The sequence below is a fragment of the Mixophyes fleayi genome, chromosome 2 (genome assembly GCF_038048845.1).
Source record: "Mixophyes fleayi isolate aMixFle1 chromosome 2, aMixFle1.hap1, whole genome shotgun sequence".
Classification (NCBI taxonomy): Eukaryota; Metazoa; Chordata; class Amphibia; order Anura; family Limnodynastidae; genus Mixophyes; species Mixophyes fleayi.
The window spans coordinates 376,779,984-376,802,785 of record NC_134403.1 but is presented as its reverse complement, the minus strand read 5'-3'; the positions used below and the strand labels follow the sequence as shown (position 1 = coordinate 376,802,785).

Below are 22,802 nucleotides of genomic sequence, written 5' to 3'. Positions count from 1 at the left end.
GTGCTGGTCGCTCTCTCTCTCGTGTGTGTGCTGGTCGCTCTCTCTCTCTCGTAGTGTGTGCTGGTCGCTCTCTCTCTCTCGTGTGTGTGCTGGCTCGCTCTCCTCTCTCTCGTGGTGCTGTGCTGCTCGCTCTCTCTCTCTCGTTGTGTGCTGCTCGCTCGCTCGCTCTCTCTCTCTCTCGTGTGTGTGCTGCTCGCTCGCTCTCTCTCGTGTGTGCTGCTCGCTCGCTCGTCTCTCTCTCTCGTGTGTGTGCTGCTCGCTCGCTCTCTCTCTCGTGTGTGTGCTGCTCGCTCGCTCGCTCTCTCTCTCGTGTGTGTGCTGCTCGCTCGCTCTCTCTCGTGTGTGTGCTGCTCGCTCGCTCTCTCTCTCTCGTGTGTGTGCTGCTCGCTCGCTCGCTCTCTCTCGTGTGTGTGCTGCTCGCTCGCTCGCTCTCTCTCGTGTGTGTGCTGCTCGCTCGCTCGCTCTCTCTCGTGTGTGTGCTGCTCGCTCTCTCTCGTGTGTGTGCTGCTCGCTCTCTCTCTCTCGTGTGCGCTGCTCGCTCGCTCTGCTCTCTCTCGTGTGTGCTGCTCGCTCGCTCTCTCTCTCTCGTGTGTGTGCTGCTCGCTCGCTCTCTCTCTCGTGTGTGTGCTGCTCGCTCGCTCGCTCTCTCTCACTCTCTCGTGTGTGTGCTGGTCGCTCTCTCTCACTCTCTCGTGTGTGTGCTGGTCGCTCTCTCTCTCTCTCTCTCGTGTGTGTGCTGCTCGCTCTCTCTCTCTCTCTCGTGTGTGTGCTGCTCGCTCTCTCTCTCTCTCTCGTGTGTGCTGGTCGCTCTCTCTCTCTCTCGTGTGTGTGCTGGTCGCTCTCTCTCTCTCTCTCTCTCTCTCTCGTGTGTGCTGGTCGCTCTCTCTCTCTCTCTCTGTCTCTCTCTCTCTCTCTCTCTCTCTCTCGTGTGTGCTGGTCTCTCTCTCTCTCTCTCTCTCTCTCTCTCTCTCGTGTGTGCTGGCTCTCTCTCTCTCTCGTTCTCTCTCTCTCTCTCTCGGTCTGTGTCTCTGCTCGCTCTCTCTCTCTCTCGTGTGTGTGCTGGTCCTCTCTCTCTCTCTCTCGTGTGTGCTGGTCGCTCTCTCTCTCTCTCTCTCTCTCTCTCTCTCTCGTGTGTGCTGGTCGCTCTCTCTCTCTCTCTCTCTCTCTCTCTCGTGTGTGTGCTGGTCGCTCTCTCTCTCTCTCTCTCGTGTGTGTGCTGGTCGCTCTCTCTCTCTCTCTCTCGTGTGTGTGCTGGTCGCTCTCTCTCTCTCTCTCTCGTGTGTGTGCTGTTCGCTCTCTCTCTCTCTCGTGTGTGTGCTGTTCGCTCTCTCTCTCTCTCTCTCTCGTGTGTGTGCTGGTCGCTCTCTCTCTCGTGTGTGTGCTGGTCGCTCTCTCTCTCGTGTGTGTGCTGGTCGCTCTCTCTCTCGTGTGTGTGCTGGTCGCTCTCTCTCTCGTGTGTGTGTGTGCTGGTCGCTCTCTCTCTCTCTCTCTCTCGTGTGTGTGTGCTGGTCGCTCTCTCTCTCTCTCTCTCTCGTGTGTGTGTGTGCTGGTTGCTCTCTCTCTCTCTCGTGTGTGTGTGCTGGTCGCTCTCTCTCTCTCTCTCTCTCTCGTGTGTGTGTGCTGGTTGCTCTCTCTCTCTCTCTCTCGTGTGTGTGTGCTGGTTGCTCTCTCTCTCTCTCGTGTGTGTGTGCTGGTCGCTCTCTCTCTCTCTCTCTCTCTCGTGTGTGTGCTGGTCGCTCTCTCTCTCGTGTGTGTGTGCTGGTCGCTCTCTCTCTCGTGTGTGTGTGCTGGTCGCTCTCTCTCTCGTGTGTGTGTGTGCTGGTCGCTCTCTCTCTCTCTCTCTCGTGTGTGTGCTGGTCGCTCTCTCTCTCTCGTGTGTGTGCTGGTCGCTCTCTCTCTCTCTCGTGTGTGTGCTGGTCGCTCTCTCTCTCTCTCTCTCTCTCGTGTGTGTGCTGGTCGCTCTCTCTCTGTTGTGTGCTGGTCGCTCTCTCTCTCTCTCTCTCTCGTGTGTGTGCTGGTCGCTCTCTCTCTCTCTCTCTCTCTCTCGTGTGTGTGCTGGTCGCTCTCTCTCTCTCTCTCGTGTGTGTGCTGGTCGCTCTCTCTCTCTCTCGTGTGTGTGCTGGTCGCTCTCTCTCTCTCTCTCGTGTGTGTGTGCTGGTCGCTCTCTCTCTCTCGTGTGTGTGCTGGTCGCTCTCTCTCTCTCGTGTGTGTGTGCTGGTCGCTCGCTCTCTCTCTCTCTCTCTCTCTCTCTCTCTCTCTCTCTCTCTCTCTCGTGTGTGCTGGTCGCTCTCTCTCTCTCTCTCGTGTGTGTGCTGGTCGCTCTCTCTGTCTTGTGTGTGTGCTGGTCGCTCTCTCTCTCTCGTGTGTGTGCTGGTCGCTCGCGCTCTCGCTCTCTCTCTCTCTCTCTCTCTCTCTCTCTCTCTCTCTCTCTCTCTCTCTCGTGTGTGCTGGTCGCTCTCTCTCTCTCTCTCTCGTGTGTGCTGGTCGCTCTCTCTCTCTCTCGTGTGTGTGCTGGTCGCTCTCTCTGTCTTGTGTGTGTGCTGGTCGCTCTCTCTCTCTCTCTCGTGTGTGTGCTGGTCGCTCTCTCTGTCTTGTGTGTGTGCTGGTCGCTCTCTCTGTCTTGTGTGTGTGTGCTGGTCGCTCTCTCTTTCTTGTGTGTGTGCTGGTCGCTCTCTCTCTCTTGTGTGTGTGCTGGTCGCTCTCTCTCTCTTGTGTGTGTGCTGGTCGCTCTCTCTCTCGTGTGTGTGTGTGTGTGCTGGTCGCTCTCTCTCTCTTGTGTGTGTGCTGGTCGCTCTCTCTCTCGTGTGTGTGTGTGTGTGCTGGTCGCTCTCTCTCTCGTGTGTGTGTGTGTGCTGGTCGCTCTCTCTCTCGTGTGTGTGTGTGTGCTGGTCGCTCTCTCTCTCGTGTGTGTGTGTGTGCTGGTCGCTCTCTCTCTCGTGTGTGTGTGTGTGCTGGTCGCTCTCTCTCTCGTGTGTGTGTGTGTGCTGGTCGCTCTCTCTCTCGTGTGTGTGTGTGCTGGTCGCTCTCTCTCTCTCATATGTGTGCTGGTCGCTCTCTCGTGTGTGTGCTGGTCGCTCTCTCTCTCTCTCGTGTGTGTGCTGGTCGCTCTCTCTCTCTCTCGTGTGTGTGCTGGTCGCTCTCTCTCTCTCTCGTGTGTGTGTGCTGGTCGCTCTCTCTCTCTCGTGTGTGTGCTGGTCGCTCTCTCTCGTGTGTGTGCTGGTCGCTCTCTCTCTCTCTCGTGTGTGTGCTGGTCGCTCTCTCTCGTGTGTGTGCTGGTCGCGCTCTCTCTCTCTCTCGTATGTGTGCTGGTCGCTCTCTCGTGTGTGTGCTGGTCGCTCTCTCTCTCTCTCTCTCGTGTGTGTGCTGGTCGCTCTCTCTCTCTCGTGTGTGTGCTGGTCGCTCTCTCTCTCTCGTATGTGTGCTGGTCGCTCTCTCTCTCGTGTGTGTGCTGGTCGCTCTCTCTCTCTCGTGTGTGTGCTGGTCGCTCACTCTCTCTCGTGTGTGTGCTGGTCGCTCTCTCTCTCTCGTGTGTGTGCTGGTCGCTCTCTCTCTCTCGTGTGTGTGCTGGTCGCTCTCTCGTGTGTGTGCTGGTCGCTCTCTCGTGTGTGTGCTGGTCGCTCTCTCGTGTGTGTGCTGGTCGCTCTCTCGTGTGTGTGCTGGTCGCTCTCTCGTGTGTGTGCTGGTCGCTCTCTCTCTCGTGTGTGTGCTGGTCGCTCTCTCTCTCGTGTGTGTGCTGGTCGCTCTCTCTCGTGTGTGTGCTGGTCGCTCTCTCTCTCGTGTGTGTGCTGGTCGCTCTCTCTCTCGTGTGTGTGCTGGTCGCTCTCTCTCTCGTGTGTGTGCTGGTCGCTCTCTCTCTCGTGTGTGTGCTGGTCGCTCTCTCGTGTGTGTGCTGGTCGCTCTCTCGTGTGTGTGCTGGTCGCCTCTCTCTCTCGTATGTCTGCTGGTCGCTCTCTCGTGTGTGTGCTGGTCGCTCTCTCTCGTGTGTGTGTGCTCGTCGCTCTCTCTCTCGTGTGTGTGTGTGTGTGCTGGTCGCTCTCTCTCTCTCGTGTGTGTGCTGGTCGCTCTCTCTCTCGTGTGTGTGTGTGCTGGTCGCTCTCTCTCTCGTGTGTGTGTGTGCTGGTCGCTCTCTCTCTCGTGTGTGTGTGTGCTGGTCGCTCTCTCGTGTGTGTGTGTGCTGGTCGCTCTCTCTCTCTCGTGTGTGTGTGCTGGTCGCTCTCTCTTTCTCTCGTGTGTGTGTGTGCTGGTCGCTCTCTCTTTCTCTCGTGTGTGTGTGCTGGTCTCTCTCTCTCTCTCGTGTGTGTGTGCTGGTCTCTCTCTCTCTCGTGTGTGTGTGCTGGTCTCTCTCTCTCTCTCGTGTGTGTGTGCTGGTCGCTCTCTCTCGTGTGTGTGTGCTGGTCGCTCTCTCTCTCGTGTGTGTGCTGGTCGCTCTCTCTCTCGTGTGTGTGCTGGTCGCTCTCTCTCTCGTGTGTGTGCTGGTCGCTCTCTCTCTCGTGTGTGTGCTGGTCGCTCTCTCTCTCGTGTGTGTGCTGGTCGCTCTCTCTCTCGTGTGTGTGCTGGTCGCTCTCTCTCTCGTGTGTGTGCTGGTCGCTCTCTCTCTCTCGTGTGTGTGCTGGTCGCTCTCTCTCTCGTGTGTGTGCTGGTCGCTCTCTCTCTCTCGTGTGTGTGCTGGTCGCTCTCTCTCTCTCGTGTGTGTGCTGGTCGCTCTCTCTCTCTCGTGTGTGTGCTGGTCGCTCTCTCTCTCTCGTGTGTGTGCTGGTCGCTCTCTCTCTCGTGTGTGTGCTGGTCGCTCTCTCTCTCGTGTGTGTGTGCTGGTCGCTCTCTCTCTCGTGTGTGTGTGCTGGTCGCTCTCGTGTGTGTGTGCTGGTCGCTCTCTCGTGTGTGTGCTAGTCGCTCTCTCTCTCGTGTGTGTGTGTGCTGGTCGCTCTTTCTCTCTCATATGTGTGCTGGTCGCTCTTTCTCTCTCATATGTGTGCTGGTCGCTCTTTCTCTCTCATATGTGTGCTGGTCGCTCTCTCTCGTGTGTGTGCTGGTCGCTCTCTCTCTCGTGTGTGTGCTGGTCGCTCTCTCTCTCGTGTGTGTGCTGGTCGCGCTCTCTCTCTCTCTCTCTCTCGTATGTGTGCTGGTCGCTCTCTCGTGTGTTGGTCGCTCTCTCTCTCTCGTATGTGTGCTGGTCGCTCTCTCTCTCTCGTATGTGTGCTGGTCGCTCTCTCTCTCTCGTGTGTGTGCTGGTCGCTCTCTCTCTCTCGTGTGTGTGCTGGTCGCTCTCTCTCTCTCGTGTGTGTGTGCTGGTCGCTCTCTCTCTCTCTCTCGTGTGTGCTGGTCGCTCTCTCTCTCTCTCTCGTATGTGTGCTGGTCGCTCTCTCTCTCTCTCTCGTGTGTGTGCTGGTCGCTCTCTCTCTCGTGTGTGTGCTGGTCGCTCTCTCTCTCGTGTGTGTGCTGGTCGCTCTCTCGTGTGTGTGTGCTGGTCGCTCTCTCGTGTGTGTGTGCTGGTCGCTCTCTCGTGTGTGTGTGCTGGTCGCTCTCTCGTGTGTGTGTGCTGGTCGCTCTCTCGTGTGTGTGTGCTGGTCGCTCTCTCGTGTGTGTGTGTGCTGGTCGCTCTCTCTCTCTCTCGTGTGTGTGTGCTGGTCGCTCTCTCGTGTGTGTGTGCTGGTCGCTCTCTCTCTCTCTCGTGTGTGTGCTGGTCGCTCTCTCGTGTGTGTGTGCTGGTCGCTCTCTCGTGTGTGTGTGCTGGTCGCTCTCTCGTGTGTGTGTGCTGGTCGCTCTCTCGTGTGTGTGTGCTGGTCGCTCTCTCGTGTGTGTGTGCTGGTCGCTCTCTCGTGTGTGTGTGCTGGTCGCTCTCTCGTGTGTGTGTGTGCTGGTCGCTCTCTCGTGTGTGTGTGCTGGTCGCTCTCTCGTGTGTGTGTGCTGGTCGCTCTCTCGTGTGTGTGTGCTGGTCGCTCTCTCGTGTGTGTGCTGGTCGCTCTCTCTCTCTCGTGTGTGTGCTGGTCGCTCTCTCGTATGTGTGCTGGTCGCTCTCTCTCGTATGTGTGCTGGTCGCTCTCTCTCTCTCGTGTGTGTGCTGGTCGCTCTCTCTCTCGTGTGTGTGCTGGTCGCTCTCTCTCTCTCTTGTGTGTGTGCTGGTCGCTCTCTCTCTCTCTCGTGTGTGTGCTGGTCGCTCTCTCGTGTGTGTGCTGGTCGCTCTCTCGTGTGTGTGTGCTGGTCGCTCTCTCGTGTGTGTGTGCTGGTCGCTCTCTCGTGTGTGTGTGTGCTGGTCGCTCTCTCGTGTGTGTGTGCTGGTCGCTCTCTCGTGTGTGTGTGCTGGTCGCTCTCTCGTGTGTGTGCTGGTCGCTCTCTCTCTCTCGTGTGTGTGCTGGTCGCTCTCTCGTATGTGTGCTGGTCGCTCTCTCTCGTATGTGTGCTGGTCGCTCTCTCTCTCTCGTGTGTGTGCTGGTCGCTCTCTCTCTCGTGTGTGTGCTGGTCGCTCTCTCTCTCTCTCGTGTGTGTGCTGGTCGCTCTCTCGTGTGTGTGCTGGTCGCTCTCTCGTGTGTGTGTGCTGGTCGCTCTCTCGTGTGTGTGTGCTGGTCGCTCTCTCGTGTGTGTGTGCTGGTCGCTCTCTCGTGTGTGTGTGCTGGTCGCTCTCTCGTGTGTGTGTGCTGGTCGCTCTCTCGTGTGTGTGTGCTGGTCGCTCTCTCGTGTGTGTGTGCTGGTCGCTCTCTCGTGTGTGTGTGCTGGTCGCTCTCTCGTGTGTGTGTGCTGGTCGCTCTCTCGTGTGTGTGTGCTGGTCGCTCTCTCGTGTGTGTGTGCTGGTCGCTCTCTCGTGTGTGTGTGCTGGTCGCTCTCTCTCTCTCGTGTGTGTGCTGGTCGCTCTCTCGTGTGTGTGCTGGTCGCTCTCTCGTGTGTGTGTGCTGGTCGCTCTCTCGTGTGTGTGTGCTGGTCGCTCTCTCGTGTGTGTGTGCTGGTCGCTCTCTCGTGTGTGTGTGCTGGTCGCTCTCTCGTGTGTGTGCTGGTCGCTCTCTCTCTCTCGTGTGTGTGCTGGTCGCTCTCTCTCTCGTATGTCTGCTGGTCGCTCTCTCTCGTGTGTGTGTGCTGGTCGCTCTCTCTCTCTTGTGTGTGTGCTGGTCGCTCTCTCGTGTGTGTGCTGGTCGCTCTCTCGTGTGTGTGTGCTGGTCGCTCTCTCGTGTGTGTGTGCTGGTCGCTCTCTCGTGTGTGTGTGCTGGTCGCTCTCTCGTGTGTGTGTGCTGGTCGCTCTCTCGTGTGTGTGCTGGTCGCTCTCTCTCTCTCTCTCGTGTGTGTGCTGGTCGCTCTCTCGTGTGTGTGCTGGTCGCTCTCTCGTGTGTGTGTGCTGGTCGCTCTCTCGTGTGTGTGTGCTGGTCGCTCTCTCGTGTGTGTGCTGGTCGCTCTCTCGTGTGTGTGCTGGTCGCTCTCTCGTGTGTGTGCTGGTCGCTCTCTCGTGTGTGTGCTGGTCGCTCTCTCTCTCTCGTGTGTGTGCTGGTCGCTCTCTCTCTCGTATGTCTGCTGGTCGCTCTCTCTCGTGTGTGTGTGCTGGTCGCTCTCTCGTGTGTGTGTGCTGGTCGCTCTCTCGTGTGTGTGTGCTGGTCGCTCTCTCGTGTGTGTGTGCTGGTCGCTCTCTCGTGTGTGTGTGCTGGTCGCTCTCTCGTGTGTGTGCTGGTCGCTCTCTCTCTCTCGTGTGTGTGCTGGTCGCTCTCTCTCTCGTATGTCTGCTGGTCGCTCTCTCTCGTGTGTGTGTGCTGGTCGCTCTCTCTCTCTTGTGTGTGTGCTGGTCGCTCTCTCGTGTGTGTGCTGGTCGCTCTCTCGTGTGTGTGTGCTGGTCGCTCTCTCGTGTGTGTGTGCTGGTCGCTCTCTCGTGTGTGTGTGCTGGTCGCTCTCTCGTGTGTGTGTGCTGGTCGCTCTCTCTCTCTCTCCGTGTGTGTGCTGGTCGCTCTCTCGTGTGTGTGCTGGTCGCTCTCTCGTGTGTGTGTGCTGGTCGCTCTCTCGTGTGTGTGTGCTGGTCGCTCTCTCGTGTGTGTGCTGGTCGCTCTCTCGTGTGTGTGCTGGTCGCTCTCTCGTGTGTGTGCTGGTCGCTCTCTCTCTCTCGTGTGTGTGCTGGTCGCTCTCTCTCTCGTATGTCTGCTGGTCGCTCTCTCTCGTGTGTGTGTGCTGGTCGCTCTCTCTCTCGTGTGTGTGCTGGTCGCTCTCTCGTGTGTGTGTGCTGGTCGCTCTCTCGTGTGTGTGTGCTGGTCGCTCTCTCTCGTGTGTGTGCTGGTCGCTCTCTCTCTCGTGTGTGTGCTGGTCGCTCTCTCTCTCGTGTGTGTGCTGGTCGCTCTCTCTCTCGTGTGTGTGCTGGTCGCTCTCTCTCTCGTGTGTGTGCTGGTCGCTCTCTCTCTCTCGTGTGTGTGCTGGTCGCTCTCTCTCTCTCGTGTGTGTGCTGGTCGCTCTCTCTCTCTCGTGTGTGTGCTGGTCGCTCTCTCTCTCTCGTGTGTGTGCTGGTCGCTCTCTCTCTCTCGTGTGTGTGCTGGTCGCTCTCTCTCTCTCGTGTGTGTGCTGGTCGCTCTCTCTCTCGTGTGTGTGCTGGTCGCTCTCTCTCTCGTGTGTGTGTGCTGGTCGCTCTCTCTCTCGTGTGTGTGTGCTGGTCGCTCGCTCTCTCGTGTGTGTGTGCTGGTCGCTCTCTCGTGTGTGTGCTAGTCGCTCTCTCTCTCGTGTGTGTGTGTGCTGGTCGCTCTTTCTCTCTCATATGTGTGCTGGTCGCTCTTTCTCTCTCATATGTGTGCTGGTCGCTCTTTTTCTCTCATATGTGTGCTGGTCGCTCTCTCTCGTGTGTGTGCTGGTCGCTCTCTCTCTCGTGTGTGTGCTGGTCGCTCTCTCTCTCGTGTGTGTGCTGGTCGCGCTCTCTCTCTCTCTCTCTCTCGTATGTGTGCTGGTCGCTCTCTCGTGTGTTGGTCGCTCTCTCTCTCTCGTATGTGTGCTGGTCGCTCTCTCTCTCTCGTATGTGTGCTGGTCGCTCTCTCTCTCTCGTGTGTGTGCTGGTCGCTCTCTCTCTCTCGTGTGTGTGCTGGTCGCTCTCTCTCTCTCGTGTGTGTGTGCTGGTCGCTCTCTCTCTCTCTCTCGTGTGTGCTGGTCGCTCTCTCTCTCTCGTATGTGTGCTGGTCGCTCTCTCTCTCTCTCTCGTGTGTGTGCTGGTCGCTCTCTCTCTCGTGTGTGTGCTGGTCGCTCTCTCGTGTGTGTGTGCTGGTCGCTCTCTCGTGTGTGTGTGCTGGTCGCTCTCTCGTGTGTGTGTGCTGGTCGCTCTCTCGTGTGTGTGTGCTGGTCGCTCTCTCGTGTGTGTGTGCTGGTCGCTCTCTCGTGTGTGTGTGCTGGTCGCTCTCTCTCTCTCTCGTGTGTGTGTGCTGGTCGCTCTCTCGTGTGTGTGTGCTGGTCGCTCTCTCTCTCTCTCGTGTGTGTGCTGGTCGCTCTCTCGTGTGTGTGTGCTGGTCGCTCTCTCGTGTGTGTGTGCTGGTCGCTCTCTCGTGTGTGTGTGCTGGTCGCTCTCTCGTGTGTGTGTGCTGGTCGCTCTCTCGTGTGTGTGTGTGCTGGTCGCTCTCTCGTGTGTGTGTGCTGGTCGCTCTCTCGTGTGTGTGTGCTGGTCGCTCTCTCGTGTGTGTGCTGGTCGCTCTCTCTCTCTCGTGTGTGTGCTGGTCGCTCTCTCGTATGTGTGCTGGTCGCTCTCTCTCGTATGTGTGCTGGTCGCTCTCTCTCTCTCGTGTGTGTGCTGGTCGCTCTCTCTCTCGTGTGTGTGCTGGTCGCTCTCTCTCTCTCTTGTGTGTGTGCTGGTCGCTCTCTCTCTCTCTCGTGTGTGTGCTGGTCGCTCTCTCGTGTGTGTGTGCTGGTCGCTCTCTCGTGTGTGTGTGCTGGTCGCTCTCTCGTGTGTGTGTGCTGGTCGCTCTCTCGTGTGTGTGTGCTGGTCGCTCTCTCGTGTGTGTGTGCTGGTCGCTCTCTCGTGTGTGTGTGCTGGTCGCTCTCTCGTGTGTGTGTGCTGGTCGCTCTCTCGTGTGTGTGTGCTGGTCGCTCTCTCGTGTGTGTGTGCTGGTCGCTCTCTCGTGTGTGTGTGCTGGTCGCTCTCTCGTGTGTGTGTGCTGGTCGCTCTCTCGTGTGTGTGTGCTGGTCGCTCTCTCGTGTGTGTGTGCTGGTCGCTCTCTCGTGTGTGTGTGCTGGTCGCTCTCTCTCTCTCGTGTGTGTGCTGGTCGCTCTCTCGTGTGTGTGCTGGTCGCTCTCTCGTGTGTGTGTGCTGGTCGCTCTCTCGTGTGTGTGTGCTGGTCGCTCTCTCGTGTGTGTGTGCTGGTCGCTCTCTCGTGTGTGTGCTGGTCGCTCTCTCTCTCTCGTGTGTGTGCTGGTCGCTCTCTCTCTCGTATGTCTGCTGGTCGCTCTCTCTCGTGTGTGTGTGCTGGTCGCTCTCTCTCTCTTGTGTGTGTGCTGGTCGCTCTCTCGTGTGTGTGCTGGTCGCTCTCTCGTGTGTGTGTGCTGGTCGCTCTCTCGTGTGTGTGTGCTGGTCGCTCTCTCGTGTGTGTGTGCTGGTCGCTCTCTCGTGTGTGTGCTGGTCGCTCTCTCTCTCTCTCTCGTGTGTGTGCTGGTCGCTCTCTCGTGTGTGTGCTGGTCGCTCTCTCGTGTGTGTGTGCTGGTCGCTCTCTCGTGTGTGTGTGCTGGTCGCTCTCTCGTGTGTGTGCTGGTCGCTCTCTCGTGTGTGTGCTGGTCGCTCTCTCTCTCTCGTGTGTGTGCTGGTCGCTCTCTCTCTCGTATGTCTGCTGGTCGCTCTCTCTCGTGTGTGTGTGCTGGTCGCTCTCTCTCTCGTGTGTGTGCTGGTCGCTCTCTCGTGTGTGTGTGCTGGTCGCTCTCTCGTGTGTGTGTGCTGGTCGCTCTCTCGTGTGTGTGCTGGTCGCTCTCTCTCTCTCGTGTGTGTGCTGGTCGCTCTCTCTCTCGTATGTCTGCTGGTCGCTCTCTCTCGTGTGTGTGTGCTGGTCGCTCTCTCTCTCTTGTGTGTGTGCTGGTCGCTCTCTCTTGTGTGTGTGCTGGTCGCTCTCTCTCTCGTGTGTGTGTGCTGGTCGCTCTCTCTCTCGTGTGTGTGTGTGCTGGTCGCTCTCTCTCTCGTGTGTGTGTGTGTGCTGGTCGCTCTCTCTCTCGTGTGTGTGTGTGCTGGTCGCTCTCTCTCTCGTGTGTGTGTGTGCTGGTCGCTCTCTCTCGTGTGTGTGTGTGCTGGTCGCTCTCTCTCGTGTGTGTGTGCTGGTCGCTCTCTCTCTCTCGTGTGTGTGTGCTGGTCGCTCTCTCTCTCTCGTGTGTGTGTGCTGGTCGCTCTCTCTCTCTCGTGTGTGTGTGCTGGTCGCTCTCTCTCTCTCGTGTGTGTGTGCTGGTCGCTCTCTCTCTCTCGTGTGTGTGTGTGTGTGCTGGTCGCTCTCTCTCTCTCGTGTGTGTGTGTGTGCTGGTCGCTCTCTCTCTCTCGTGTGTGTGTGTGCTGGTCGCTCTCTCTCTCTCGTGTGTGTGTGTGCTGGTCGCTCTCTCTCTCTCGTGTGTGTGCGTGCTGGTCGCTCTCTCTCTCTCGTGTGTGTGCGTGCTGGTCGCTCTCTCTCTCTCGTGTGTGTGCGTGCTGGTCGCTCTCTCTCTCTCGTGTGTGTGCTGGTCGCTCTCTCTCTCTCTCTCGTGTGTGTGTGCTGGTCGCTCTCTCTCTCTCTCTCGTGTGTGCTGGTCGCTCTCTCTCTCTCGTATGTGTGCTGGTCGCTCTCTCTCGTATGTGTGCTGGTCGCTCTCTCTCTCTCTCTCGTGTGTGTGCTGGTCGCTCTCTCTCTCGTGTGTGTGCTGGTCGCTCTCTCTCTCTCTCGTGTGTGTGCTGGTCGCTCTCTCGTGTGTGTGTACTGGTCGCTCTCTCGTGTGTGTGTGCTGGTCGCTCTCTCGTGTGTGTGTGCTGGTCGCTCTCTCGTGTGTGTGCTGGTCGCTCTCTCTCTCGTGTGTGTGCTGGTCGCTCTCTCTCTCTCTCGTGTGTGTGCTGGTCGCTCTCTCGTGTGTGTGTACTGGTCGCTCTCTCGTGTGTGTGTGCTGGTCGCTCTCTCGTGTGTGTGTGCTGGTCGCTCTCTCTCTCTCTCGTGTGTGTGCTGGTCGCTCTCTCGTGTGTGTGTGCTGGTCGCTCTCTCGTGTGTGTGTGCTGGTCGCTCACTCGTGTGTGTGTGCTGGTCGCTCTCTCGTGTGTGTGCTGGTCGCTCTCTCTCTCTCGTGTGTGTGCTGGTCGCTCTCTCTCGTATGTGTGCTGGTCGCTCTCTCTCTCTCTCTCTCGTGTGTGTGCTGGTCGCTCTCTCTCTCGTGTGTGTGCTGGTCGCTCTCTCTCTCTCTCGTGTGTGTGCTGGTCGCTCTCTCGTGTGTGTGCTGGTCGCTCTCTCGTGTGTGTGTGCTGGTCGCTCTCTCGTGTGTGTGTGCTGGTCGCTCTCTCGTGTGTGTGTGCTGGTCGCTCTCTCGTGTGTGTGTGCTGGTCGCTCTCTCGTGTGTGTGTGCTGGTCGCTCTCTCGTGTGTGTGTGCTGGTCGCTCTCTCGTGTGTGTGTGCTGGTCGCTCTCTCGTGTGTGTGTGCTGGTCGCTCTCTCGTGTGTGTGTGCTGGTCGCTCTCTCGTGTGTGTGTGCTGGTCGCTCTCTCGTGTGTGTGTGCTGGTGCTGGTCGCTCTCTCGTGTGTGTGTGCTGGTCGCTCTCTCGTGTGTGTGTGCTGGTCGCTCTCTCGTGTGTGTGTGCTGGTCGCTCTCTCTCTCTCGTGTGTGTGCTGGTCGCTCTCTCGTGTGTGTGCTGGTCGCTCTCTCGTGTGTGTGTGCTGGTCGCTCTCTCGTGTGTGTGTGCTGGTCGCTCTCTCGTGTGTGTGCTGGTCGCTCTCTCGTGTGTGTGCTGGTCGCTCTCTCTCTCTCGTGTGTGTGCTGGTCGCTCTCTCTCTCTCGTGTGTGTGCTGGTCGCTCTCTCTCTCTCGTGTGTGTGCTGGTCGCTCTCTCTCTCTCTCGTGTGTGTGCTGGTCGCTCTCTCGTGTGTGTGCTGGTCGCTCTCTCGTGTGTGTGTGCTGGTCGCTCTCTCGTGTGTGTGTGCTGGTCGCTCTCTCGTGTGTGTGTGCTGGTCGCTCTCTCGTGTGTGTGTGCTGGTCGCTCTCTCGTGTGTGTGCTGGTCGCTCTCTCGTGTGTGTGCTGGTCGCTCTCTCTCTCTCGTGTGTGTGCTGGTCGCTCTCTCTCTCTCGTGTGTGTGCTGGTCGCTCTCTCTCTCTCGTGTGTGTGCTGGTCGCTCTCTCTCTCGTGTGTCTGCTGGTCGCTCTCTCTCGTGTGTGTGTGCTGGTCGCTCTCTCTCTCTTGTGTGTGTGCTGGTCGCTCTCTCTTGTGTGTGTGCTGGTCGCTCTCTCTCTCGTGTGTGTGTGTGCTGGTCGCTCTCTCTCTCGTGTGTGTGTGTGCTGGTCGCTCTCTCTCGTGTGTGTGTGTGTGTGCTGGTCGCTCTCTCTCTCTCTCGTGTGTGTGTGTGTGCTGGTCGCTCTCTCTCTCTCGTGTGTGTGTGTGTGCTGGTCGCTCTCTCTCTCTCTCGTGTGTGTGTGCTGGTCGCTCTCTCTCTCTCTCGTGTGTGTGTGCTGGTCGCTCTCTCTCTCTCGTGTGTGTGTGCTGGTCGCTCTCTCTCTCTCGTGTGTGTGTGTGCTGGTCGCTCTCTCTCTCTCGTGTGTGTGTGTGCTGGTCGCTCTCTCTCTCTCGTGTGTGTGTGTGTGCTGGTCGCTCTCTCTCTCTCGTGTGTGTGTGTGTGCTGGTCGCTCTCTCTCTCTCGTGTGTGTGTGTGCTGGTCGCTCTCTCTCTCTCGTGTGTGTGTGTGCTGGTCGCTCTCTCTCTCTCGTGTGTGTGTGTGCTGGTCGCTCTCTCTCTCTCTCGTGTGTGTGTGCTGGTCGCTCTCTCTCTCTCTCTCGTGTGTGTGTGCTGGTCGCTCTCTCTCTCTCTCTCGTGTGTGTGTGCTGGTCGCTCTCTCTCTCTCTCGTGTGTGTGTGCTGGTCGCTCTCTCTCTCGTGTGTGTGTGCTGGTCGCTCTCTCTCTCTCGTGTGTGTGTGCTGGTCGCTCTCTCTCTCTCGTGTGTGTGTGCTGGTCGCTCGCTCTCTCGTGTGTGTGCTGGTTGCTCTCTCTCTCTCTCTCTCTCGTGTGTGTGTGCTGGTCGCTCGCTCTCTCTCTCTCTCTCGTGTGTGTGTGCTGGTCGCTCGCTCTCTCTCTCTCTCGTGTGTGTGCTGGTCGCTCGCTCTCTCGTGTGTGTGCTGGTCGCTCGCTCTCTCGTGTGTGTGCTGGTCGCTCGCTCTCTCGTGTGTGTGCTGGTCGCTCGCTCTCTCGTGTGTGTGCTGGTCGCTCGCTCTCTCTCTCTCTCTCTCTCGTGTGTGTGTGCTGGTCGCTCGCTCTCTCTCTCTCTCTCTCGTGTGTGTGTGCTGGTCGCTCGCTCTCTCTCTCTCTCTCGTGTGTGTGTGCTGGTCGCTCGCTCTCTCTCTCTCTCGTGTGTGTGTGCTGGTCGCTCGCTCTCTCTCTCTCTCTCTCGTGTGTGCTGGTCGCTCGCTCTCTCTCTCTCTCTCTCTCGTGTGTGCTGGTCGCTCGCTCTCTCTCTCTCTCGTGTGTGCTGGTCGCTCGCTCTCTCTCTCTCTCGTGTGTGCTGGTCGCTCGCTCTCTCTCTCTCTCTCGTGTGTGCTGGTCGCTCGCGCTCTCTCTCTCTCTCGTGTGTGCTGGTCGCTCGCGCTCTCTCTCTCTCTCGTGTGTGCTGGTCGCTCGCGCTCTCTCTCGTGTGTGTGCTGGTCGCTCGCTCTCTCTCTCGTGTGTGCTGCTCGCTCGCTCGCTCTCTCTCTCTCTCTCGTGTGTGTGCTGCTCGCTCGCTCTCTCTCTCGTGTGTGTGCTGCTCGCTCGCTCTCTCTCTCTCGTGTGTGTGCTGCTCGCTCGCTCTCTCTCTCTCGTGTGTGTGTGCTGGTCGCTCTCTCTCTCTCGTGTGTGTGTGCTGGTCGCTCTCTCTCTCTCGTGTGTGTGTGCTGGTCGCTCTCTCTCTCTCGTGTGTGTGTGCTGGTCGCTCTCTCTCTCTCGTGTGTGTGTGCTGGTCGCTCTCTCTCTCTCGTGTGTGTGTGCTGGTCGCTCTCTCTCTCGTGTGTGTGTGCTGGTCGTTCGCTCTCTCGTGTGTGTGCTGGTCGCTCGCTCTCTCGTGTGTGTGCTGGTCGCTCGCTCTCTCGTGTGTGTGCTGGTCGCTCGCTCTCTCTCTCTCGTGTGTGTGTGCTGGTCGCTCGCTCTCTCTCTCTCTCTCGTGTGTGTGCTGGTCGCTCGCTCTCTCTCTCTCTCTCGTGTGTGTGTGCTGGTCGCTCGCTCTCTCTCTCTCTCTCGTGTGTGTGTGCTGGTCGCTCGCTCTCTCTCTCTCTCTCGTGTGTGTGTGCTGGTCGCTCGCTCTCTCTCTCTCTCTCTCGTGTGTGTGTGCTGGTCGCTCGCTCTCTCTCTCTCTCGTGTGTGTGTGCTGGTCGCTCGCTCTCTCTCTCTCTCTCGTGTGTGTGTGCTGGTCGCTCGCTCTCTCTCTCTCTCTCTCTCGTGTGTGTGTGCTGGTCGCTCGCTCTCTCTCTCTCTCTCGTGTGTGTGTGCTGGTCGCTCGCTCTCTCTCTCTCTCGTGTGTGTGTGCTGGTCGCTCGCTCTCTCTCTCTCTCTCTCTCGTGTGTGCTGGTCGCTCGCTCTCTCTCTCTCTCTCTCTCGTGTGTGCTGCTCGCTCTCTCTCTCTCTCTCTCTCTCGTGTGTGCTGCTCGCTCTCTCTCTCTCTCTCTCTCTCTCTCTCGTGTGTGCTGGTCGCTCGCTCTCTCTCTCTCTCGTGTGTGCTGGTCGCTCGCTCTCTCTCTCTCTCTCGTGTGTGCTGGTCGCTCGCTCTCTCTCTCTCTCTCTCGTGTGTGCTGGTCGCTCGCGCTCTCTCTCTCTCTCGTGTGTGCTGGTCGCTCGCGCTCTCTCTCTCTCTCGTGTGTGCTGGTCGCTCGCGCTCTCTCTCGTGTGTGTGCTGGTCGCTCGCTCTCTCTCTCGTGTGTGCTGCTCGCTCGCTCGCTCTCTCTCTCTCTCTCGTGTGTGTGCTGCTCGCTCGCTCTCTCTCTCGTGTGTGTGCTGCTCGCTCGCTCTCTCTCTCGTGTGTGTGCTGCTCGCTCGCTCTCTCTCTCTCGTGTGTGTGTGCTGCTCGCTCTCTCTCTCTCGTGTGTGTGTGCTGGTCGCTCTCTCTCTCTCGTGTGTGTGTGCTGGTCGCTCTCTCTCTCTCGTGTGTGTGTGCTGGTCGCTCTCTCTCTCTCGTGTGTGTGTGCTGGTCGCTCTCTCTCTCTCGTGTGTGTGTGCTGGTCGCTCTCTCTCTCGTGTGTGTGTGCTGGTCGCTCTCTCTCTCGTGTGTGTGTGCTGGTCGCTCGCTCTCTCGTGTGTGTGCTGGTCGCTCGCTCTCTCGTGTGTGTGCTGGTCGCTCGCTCTCTCGTGTGTGTGCTGGTCGCTCGCTCTCTCGTGTGTGTGCTGGTCGCTCGCTCTCTCTCTCTCTCTCGTGTGTGTGCTGGTCGCTCGCTCTCTCTCTCTCTCTCGTGTGTGTGTGCTGGTCGCTCGCTCTCTCTCTCTCTCTCGTGTGTGTGTGCTGGTCGCTCGCTCTCTCTCTCTCTCTCTCGTGTGTGTGTGCTGGTCGCTCGCTCTCTCTCTCTCTCGTGTGTGTGTGCTGGTCGCTCGCTCTCTCTCTCTCTCTCTCGTGTGTGCTGGTCGCTCGCTCTCTCTCTCTCGTGTGTGCTGCTCGCTCTCTCTCTCTCTCTCTCTCGTGTGTGCTGGTCGCTCGCTCTCTCTCTCTCTCGTGTGTGCTGGTCGCTCGCTCTCTCTCTCTCTCTCTCGTGTGTGCTGGTCGCTCGCGCTCTCTCTCGTGTGTGTGCTGGTCGCTCGCTCGCTCTCTCGTGTGTGCTGCTCGCTCGCTCGCTCTCTCTCTCTCTCTCTCGTGTGTGTGCTGCTCGCTCGCTCTCTCTCGTGTGTGTGCTGCTCGCTCGCTCTCTCTCTCTCTCGTGTGTGTGCTGCTCGCTCGCTCTCTCTCTCTCTCTCTCGTGTGTGTGCTGCTCGCTCGCTCTCTCTCTCTCGTGTGTGTGCTGGTCGCTCGCTCTCTCTCTCTCGTGTGTGTGCTGGTCGCTCGCTCTCTCTCTCTCGTGTGTGTGTGCTGCTCGCTCGCTCTCTCTCTCTCTCGTGTGTGTGTGCTGGTCGCTCGCTCTCTCTCTCTCTCGTGTGTGTGTGCTGGTCGCTCGCTCTCTCTCTCTCGTGTGTGCTGGTCGCTCTCTCTCTCTCTCTCTCTCGTGTGTGCTGGTCGCTCTCTCTCTCTCTCTCGTGTGTGCTGGTCGCTCGCGCTCTCTCTCTCTCTCTCGTGTGTGCTGGTCGCTCGCGCTCTCTCTCTCTCTCTCGTGTGTGCTGGTCGCTCGCGCTCTCTCTCTCGTGTGTGCTGGTCGCTCGCTCTCTCTCTCTCTCGTGTGTGCTGGTCGCTCGCTCTCTCTCTCGTGTGTGTGCTGCTCGCTCGCTCTCTCTCGTGTGTGTGCTGCTCGCTCGCTCTCTCTCGTGTGTGTGCTGCTCGCTCGCTCTCTCTCTCTCTCTCTCGTGTGTGTGCTGCTCGCTCGCTCTCTCTCTCGTGTGTGTGCTGCTCGCTCGCTCTCTCTCTCTCTCTCGTGTGTGTGCTGCTCGCTCGCTCTCTCTCTCTCTCTCGTGTGTGTGCTGCTCGCTCGCTCTCTCTCTCGTGTGTGTGCTGGTCGCTCGCTCTCTCTCTCTCTCGTGTGTGTGCTGGTCGCTCGCTCTCTCACCTCTCGTGTGTGTGTGTGTGTGCTGGTCGCTCGCACTCTCTCTCTCTCTCTCTCGTGTGTGTGTGTGTGTGTGTGCTGGTCGCTCGCACTCTCTCTCTCTCTCGTGTGTGTGTGTGTGTGTGCTGGTCGCTCGCACTCTCTCTCTCTCGTGTGTGTGTGTTGGTCGCTCGCTCTCTCTCTCGTGTGTGTGTGTGTTGGTCGTTTGCTCTCTCTCGTGTGTGTGTGTGCTGGTCGCTCGCTCTCTCTCTCGTGTGTGCTGGTCGCTCGCTCTCTCTCTCGTGTGTGCTGGTCGCTGTCTCTCTCGCGTGCCAGTTCTGTGCTCGCACTCTCTCTCTCGTGTGAGTGCTGCTCGCTCTCTGACAGTTCTTCTTTCTCTCTCTCTTGTGGTGTGAGCGCTCTCCCTCTCTCTCCTGTATTCTGGTGGTGACATGGGTCTTCTCTTCTGTAGGTTATACACGAGATTCTTCCTTCTTGGCCAGGGTTGTGGATATTGTCCAGGAACTAAAACGCCAGAACCCGCATCTAGTGTATGGTATGAAGGAAGGTTTAATTGGTGTGAAAACAAATTTACCGGTTTGGGTATGGGAGTAGTAAGTTTGAGTGAATTAGGGTATTTCATGATGTTAGAGAAGATTAATGAGGGTAGCTATATGAAGTGACTAGAAAGGAGTCAGGGTTTCTTACCCAATTGGTTTAGTAGATGTGGGTGTTAGTAGCGGTGTAGAAGAGGAGTAATAAAAGGGTGTTAGAGGTGGAACTAGGAATGTGTTGGGTGGACATAGCAAGGAGTGTGGGAAGGGGATGGTGGATGTAGATTGATAAGGACTAAGGGGGTTATAGGTGGACGTAGTGGAGCTAGAGTAATATAGGTGTGTTAGATGGATATAGTTGAGGAAAAGTAAGTGGGTGTTGGATTAGTGTAGTAACGAGGTGTTGGATGGACATAGTTGAGAAGGAGGAGGGGCTATTGGATGGACAGTTGAGTAACGAGGTGTTGGATTTACATAGGTGAGGAGCATGAAAGGGATGTTGGATGGAGGTAGGTAGTTGCCATTGTGTGGACAGTTGAGGAGAAGTAACAGGTGTTGGATGGACATAGTTGAGGAGGAGTAGAGGTGAAGTACAGTAACACCAATTTTTTCGTTCTACAGTCTGTGACCCTGTCCTGGGAGATAAATGGAATGGGGAAGGATGTATGGTATGACATAATTAAAAGCCATTCTCTTTACCCCGTTGACCCTGTTACTTTTCACTCTCTGCCACCAGTGTATACCCCCTCTATGTCTCTGTGCTTCTCTTTCTCGTTCTCCACCTTGTTTGTGTTTCAGTATATAGTTTATCTAACCTCCCCCTTACTGTTTGTATATGCCCCTCACACTGACCTACCCCCGTCCTGTCTGTATGTGCCCGCACACTGACCTACCCCCTTACTGTCTGTATGTGCCCCTCACACTGACCTACCCCCTTACTGTCTGTATGTGCCCCTCACACTGACTTTCCCCCTTACTGTCTGTATGTGCCCCTCACATTGACCTACCCCCGTCCTGTCTGTATGTGCCCCTCACACTGACCTACCCCCTTACTGTCTGTATGTGCCCCTCACACTGACCTACCCCTTTACTGTCTGTATGTGCCCCTCACACTGACCTACCCCCTTACTGTCTGTATGTGCCCCTCACACTGACCTACCCCTTTACTGTCTGTATGTGCCCCTCACACTGACCTACCCCCTTACTGTCTGTATGTGCCCCTCACACTGACCTACCTCCTTACTGTCTGTATGTGCCCCTCACACTGACTTACCCCCTTACTGTCTGTATGTGCCCCTCACACTGACCTACCACCTTACTGTCTGTATGTGCCCCTCACACTGACCTACCCCCTTACTGTCTGTATGTGCCCCTCACACTGACCTACCCCCTTACTGTCTGTATGTGCCCCTCACACTGACCTACCCCCTTACTGTCTGTATGTGCCCCTCACACTGACCTACCCCCTTACTGTCTGTATGTGCCCCTCACACTGACCTACCCCCTTACTGTCTGTATGTGCCCCTCACACTGACCTACCCCCTTACTGTCTGTATGTGCCCCTCACACTGACCTACCCCCTTACTGTCTGTATGTGCCCCTCACACTGACCTACCCCTTTACTGTCTGTATGTGCCCCTCACACTGACCTACCCCATGTCTCTACATGCCCCTCACACTGTCGTACCACCTCCAATAATGCGTGGACTGTCTCACTTAAACCCCCCGCCCCAAGTATTTCTTGTCTGTGTACCCTGACACTACCACTCCGCCCCCAGTACCTCCTGTCTGTGTACCCTGACACTACCACTCCGCCCCCAGTACTTCCTGTCTGTGAACCCTGACACTACCACCCCGCCCCCAGTACTTCCTGTCTGTGTACTCTGACACTACCCCTTTCCCCCCCTCTTACTGTCTGTGTCTAGTGCACTGTGTGTATTCCCCACTTACACTATCACTTATCTTTTAGTACGTTCCAGAGGAACTTCTTCCGGTCTATAAAGACCTTGTTGTCCCTGTTGCGGATATCATCACCCCAAACCAGTTTGAAGCTGAGTAAGTGAAATATACCCTTGGTCACATGATGGACTGGGCGTGTCATCTGTTATCTATTATTATATTTTTACAAAATAAAAATAAACACATGAAACGTAGTTATATAATAAACCGTACATGACAGATCATGCAGGAAAACATATATACATGAGAACAGTCAGCATACATGCAGATAAGCAGAATAATACATGTATGGATTCAAATAAGACAGCAGACCGAAGGCATACAGACGCCATTCAGCATAAGGGAAGACGGAGAGGAAACGTGGGGTCTGTGAGAGGAAGTGGGACAGCAGACATTGTGGGACTTAGATGGTGCATATAGTGTGCTACTAGAAGAAGGACAGAGAGATGAATAAGACGACACAGATGTAGCTGGCCGTTTGAGGATACTACATATTTGTAGTAGAAGTTGCCGCCCCTTGGATGCCTTAGTCACCTGTAGAAACTGACCCGTTGGCACCTTTATTGGATCACTTTAAAGTATAACTTGATTCCTCACCAAGTCCCAGTTCCGTTAATGAAAACTAAGAAGGCGCCATAAAATGGGCTGTGGAATAATGTCCTTGTCCCTGTTGCTTCCTGGTGAAAAGCTTGAGAATCCCTGAATCTATCCTGCCGCTCCGTGGTAGTGCTAGGAGTGTCATGGTGTGGGACATACTGCGTCTCTCGGAATTGGCAGTGCAATCATCTGTGAATGGGATAACGCTCCAGGCCATGAAAGCCCTGCAATGTCCTCTCCAGTCATCAGATCTCATTCTAGTTCAGAACCAGTAGACTAATAACGACTGTGGGACACATTAGAGCAAACATCGGCCAGCATCCCTGTGTTTACTAGTTCAATGTAACTGATAAAGTGGTCACATATTCCATCCAATAGCTATTAAATCTTTATTTTTTTATTTTGGACACTTTCCGCACCAGCCCAGTTTATAGCATGCCCGTTTAATGTTTGTGATTCCTTGAAATCATTTACCATTTCTTTTTATTTATTTATTTATTTATTTATTTATTTATTTTAAACGCCAGCAAGTGACTTGTATTAAACTACATTCTCCAGTCCCTGACCTCGGCTAGTTTGCTTTTATCTGAATGTACTTTCTGGCTCATCAAAAGGATAGAGATTCCAGGTCCAGCTCGTTTTTTTTCAATCCCTATCAGTGCCGGACAGTTCCTATTCCTGTCTGTAAGCATTATGGGAAAGTTGCACTTTTGGACGACTGTTGATGATTACATCTCCACAGTTCTTAGCATACTCCTTACTTCAGAACCTTGGTCTTGTGGATGATATCCTGAGGATACTTGGTGAGTGATCTCTCCGAGTAGCTGGTTTGCCCATAGACAGCCTTATAGGCCAACTGAGGATATCTTGAACCCGTGTGAGTTTGTGAGTTTGGAACCAGCTGGAAGAGTCCAACTGGAACTTAATTGTAAAATATAGGCACACAAAAAAATGATACCAATTGACAAATGTCCGGTACCCACGATGGTGTGGCTTCAGCAGGGCAGGTTACCTTGTAGCGCTATCCCCTCAATTCCCCCTGCATATACCACTCTAGGAGGCTCAATGCCGTGGTCAGCTCTGGGCTGTCCGAGAGGGAGCTTGAGGAGGATTAATACTTGGTACATCAAAAGGGAATTATCAGATCTGTAGCTGGACATCTTGGATCATGCTTTCAGTTAGACTTAGCAGTCTTTTCCAGGGAGAGTGATCTAAGGTCTGACCAGCGCTTCTGGCACAACATGACTGACCATGAAGTCTGCTACCAGCAGCTGGCACAATGTCTCAGTGGATGCCTTTTCTATTGGGTACTCCTAATCCAGTCATAGGCAATGTGAAATAACTGGAGGGCAACCTTCGAAGTACAGTGCACTCCTTCCTCCTCCTACTTTGTGTATACTGCATGATAAGATTGGGAGCAGCCGGCTGGGGGCCGGAGGTGTAGGGTGCCAACTGCTGCCCTATTCCCTCCAGTGATGGTAGCTCCTTTGGGGAACAGGGTGGGTGGGGGCATAAAAACCCACCTGGCAGCATTTAAGAGTAGCATTACCAACACATTTACACACAGACTTACTGTATTACACATATTAGCCAGACATACAGCAACTACTGGCGAGAGGGGGTGCCAAGCGGCATTAACCTTTATTCCTCAACTTGCCCGACACCCTGCACTCACCACAGATAGTGGTCTCACCAGAAATAGCAGCAGTAATGGAAATCCTCTTCTTTCCTCTGCATAAATTTACATATGCCAGTGAGGTTACCCAGAAAGTGGGGCCCCCTTAGACTGTCACAGACCAGTGCAACTGTCACTGAGCATATAGAACTGGACATAGGAGTAGGGTAGTCATCTTATTATGGTCCCGCATGGGGTTTCTGTGTGTGAGGGACATCTGGGGCTTCTTTTTGGTTTTTTTTTAATTCTCTTCTGGAAAATCCATTAATAA

General features: G+C 56.3%; 1 protein-coding gene across 1 annotated transcript in view; it reads left to right on the top strand.

Moving 5' to 3' along the window:
- The window catches only part of PDXK (pyridoxal kinase), a 45,556-nt gene that overhangs the window by 11,664 nt on the left and 11,090 nt on the right, over positions 1–22,802 (top strand). The window contains 3 exon segments of the mRNA XM_075197549.1: positions 18,219–18,302; positions 18,922–18,968; positions 20,270–20,355. Of these exon segments, the coding sequence (XP_075053650.1) occupies positions 18,219–18,302; positions 18,922–18,968; positions 20,270–20,355 (217 nt within the window).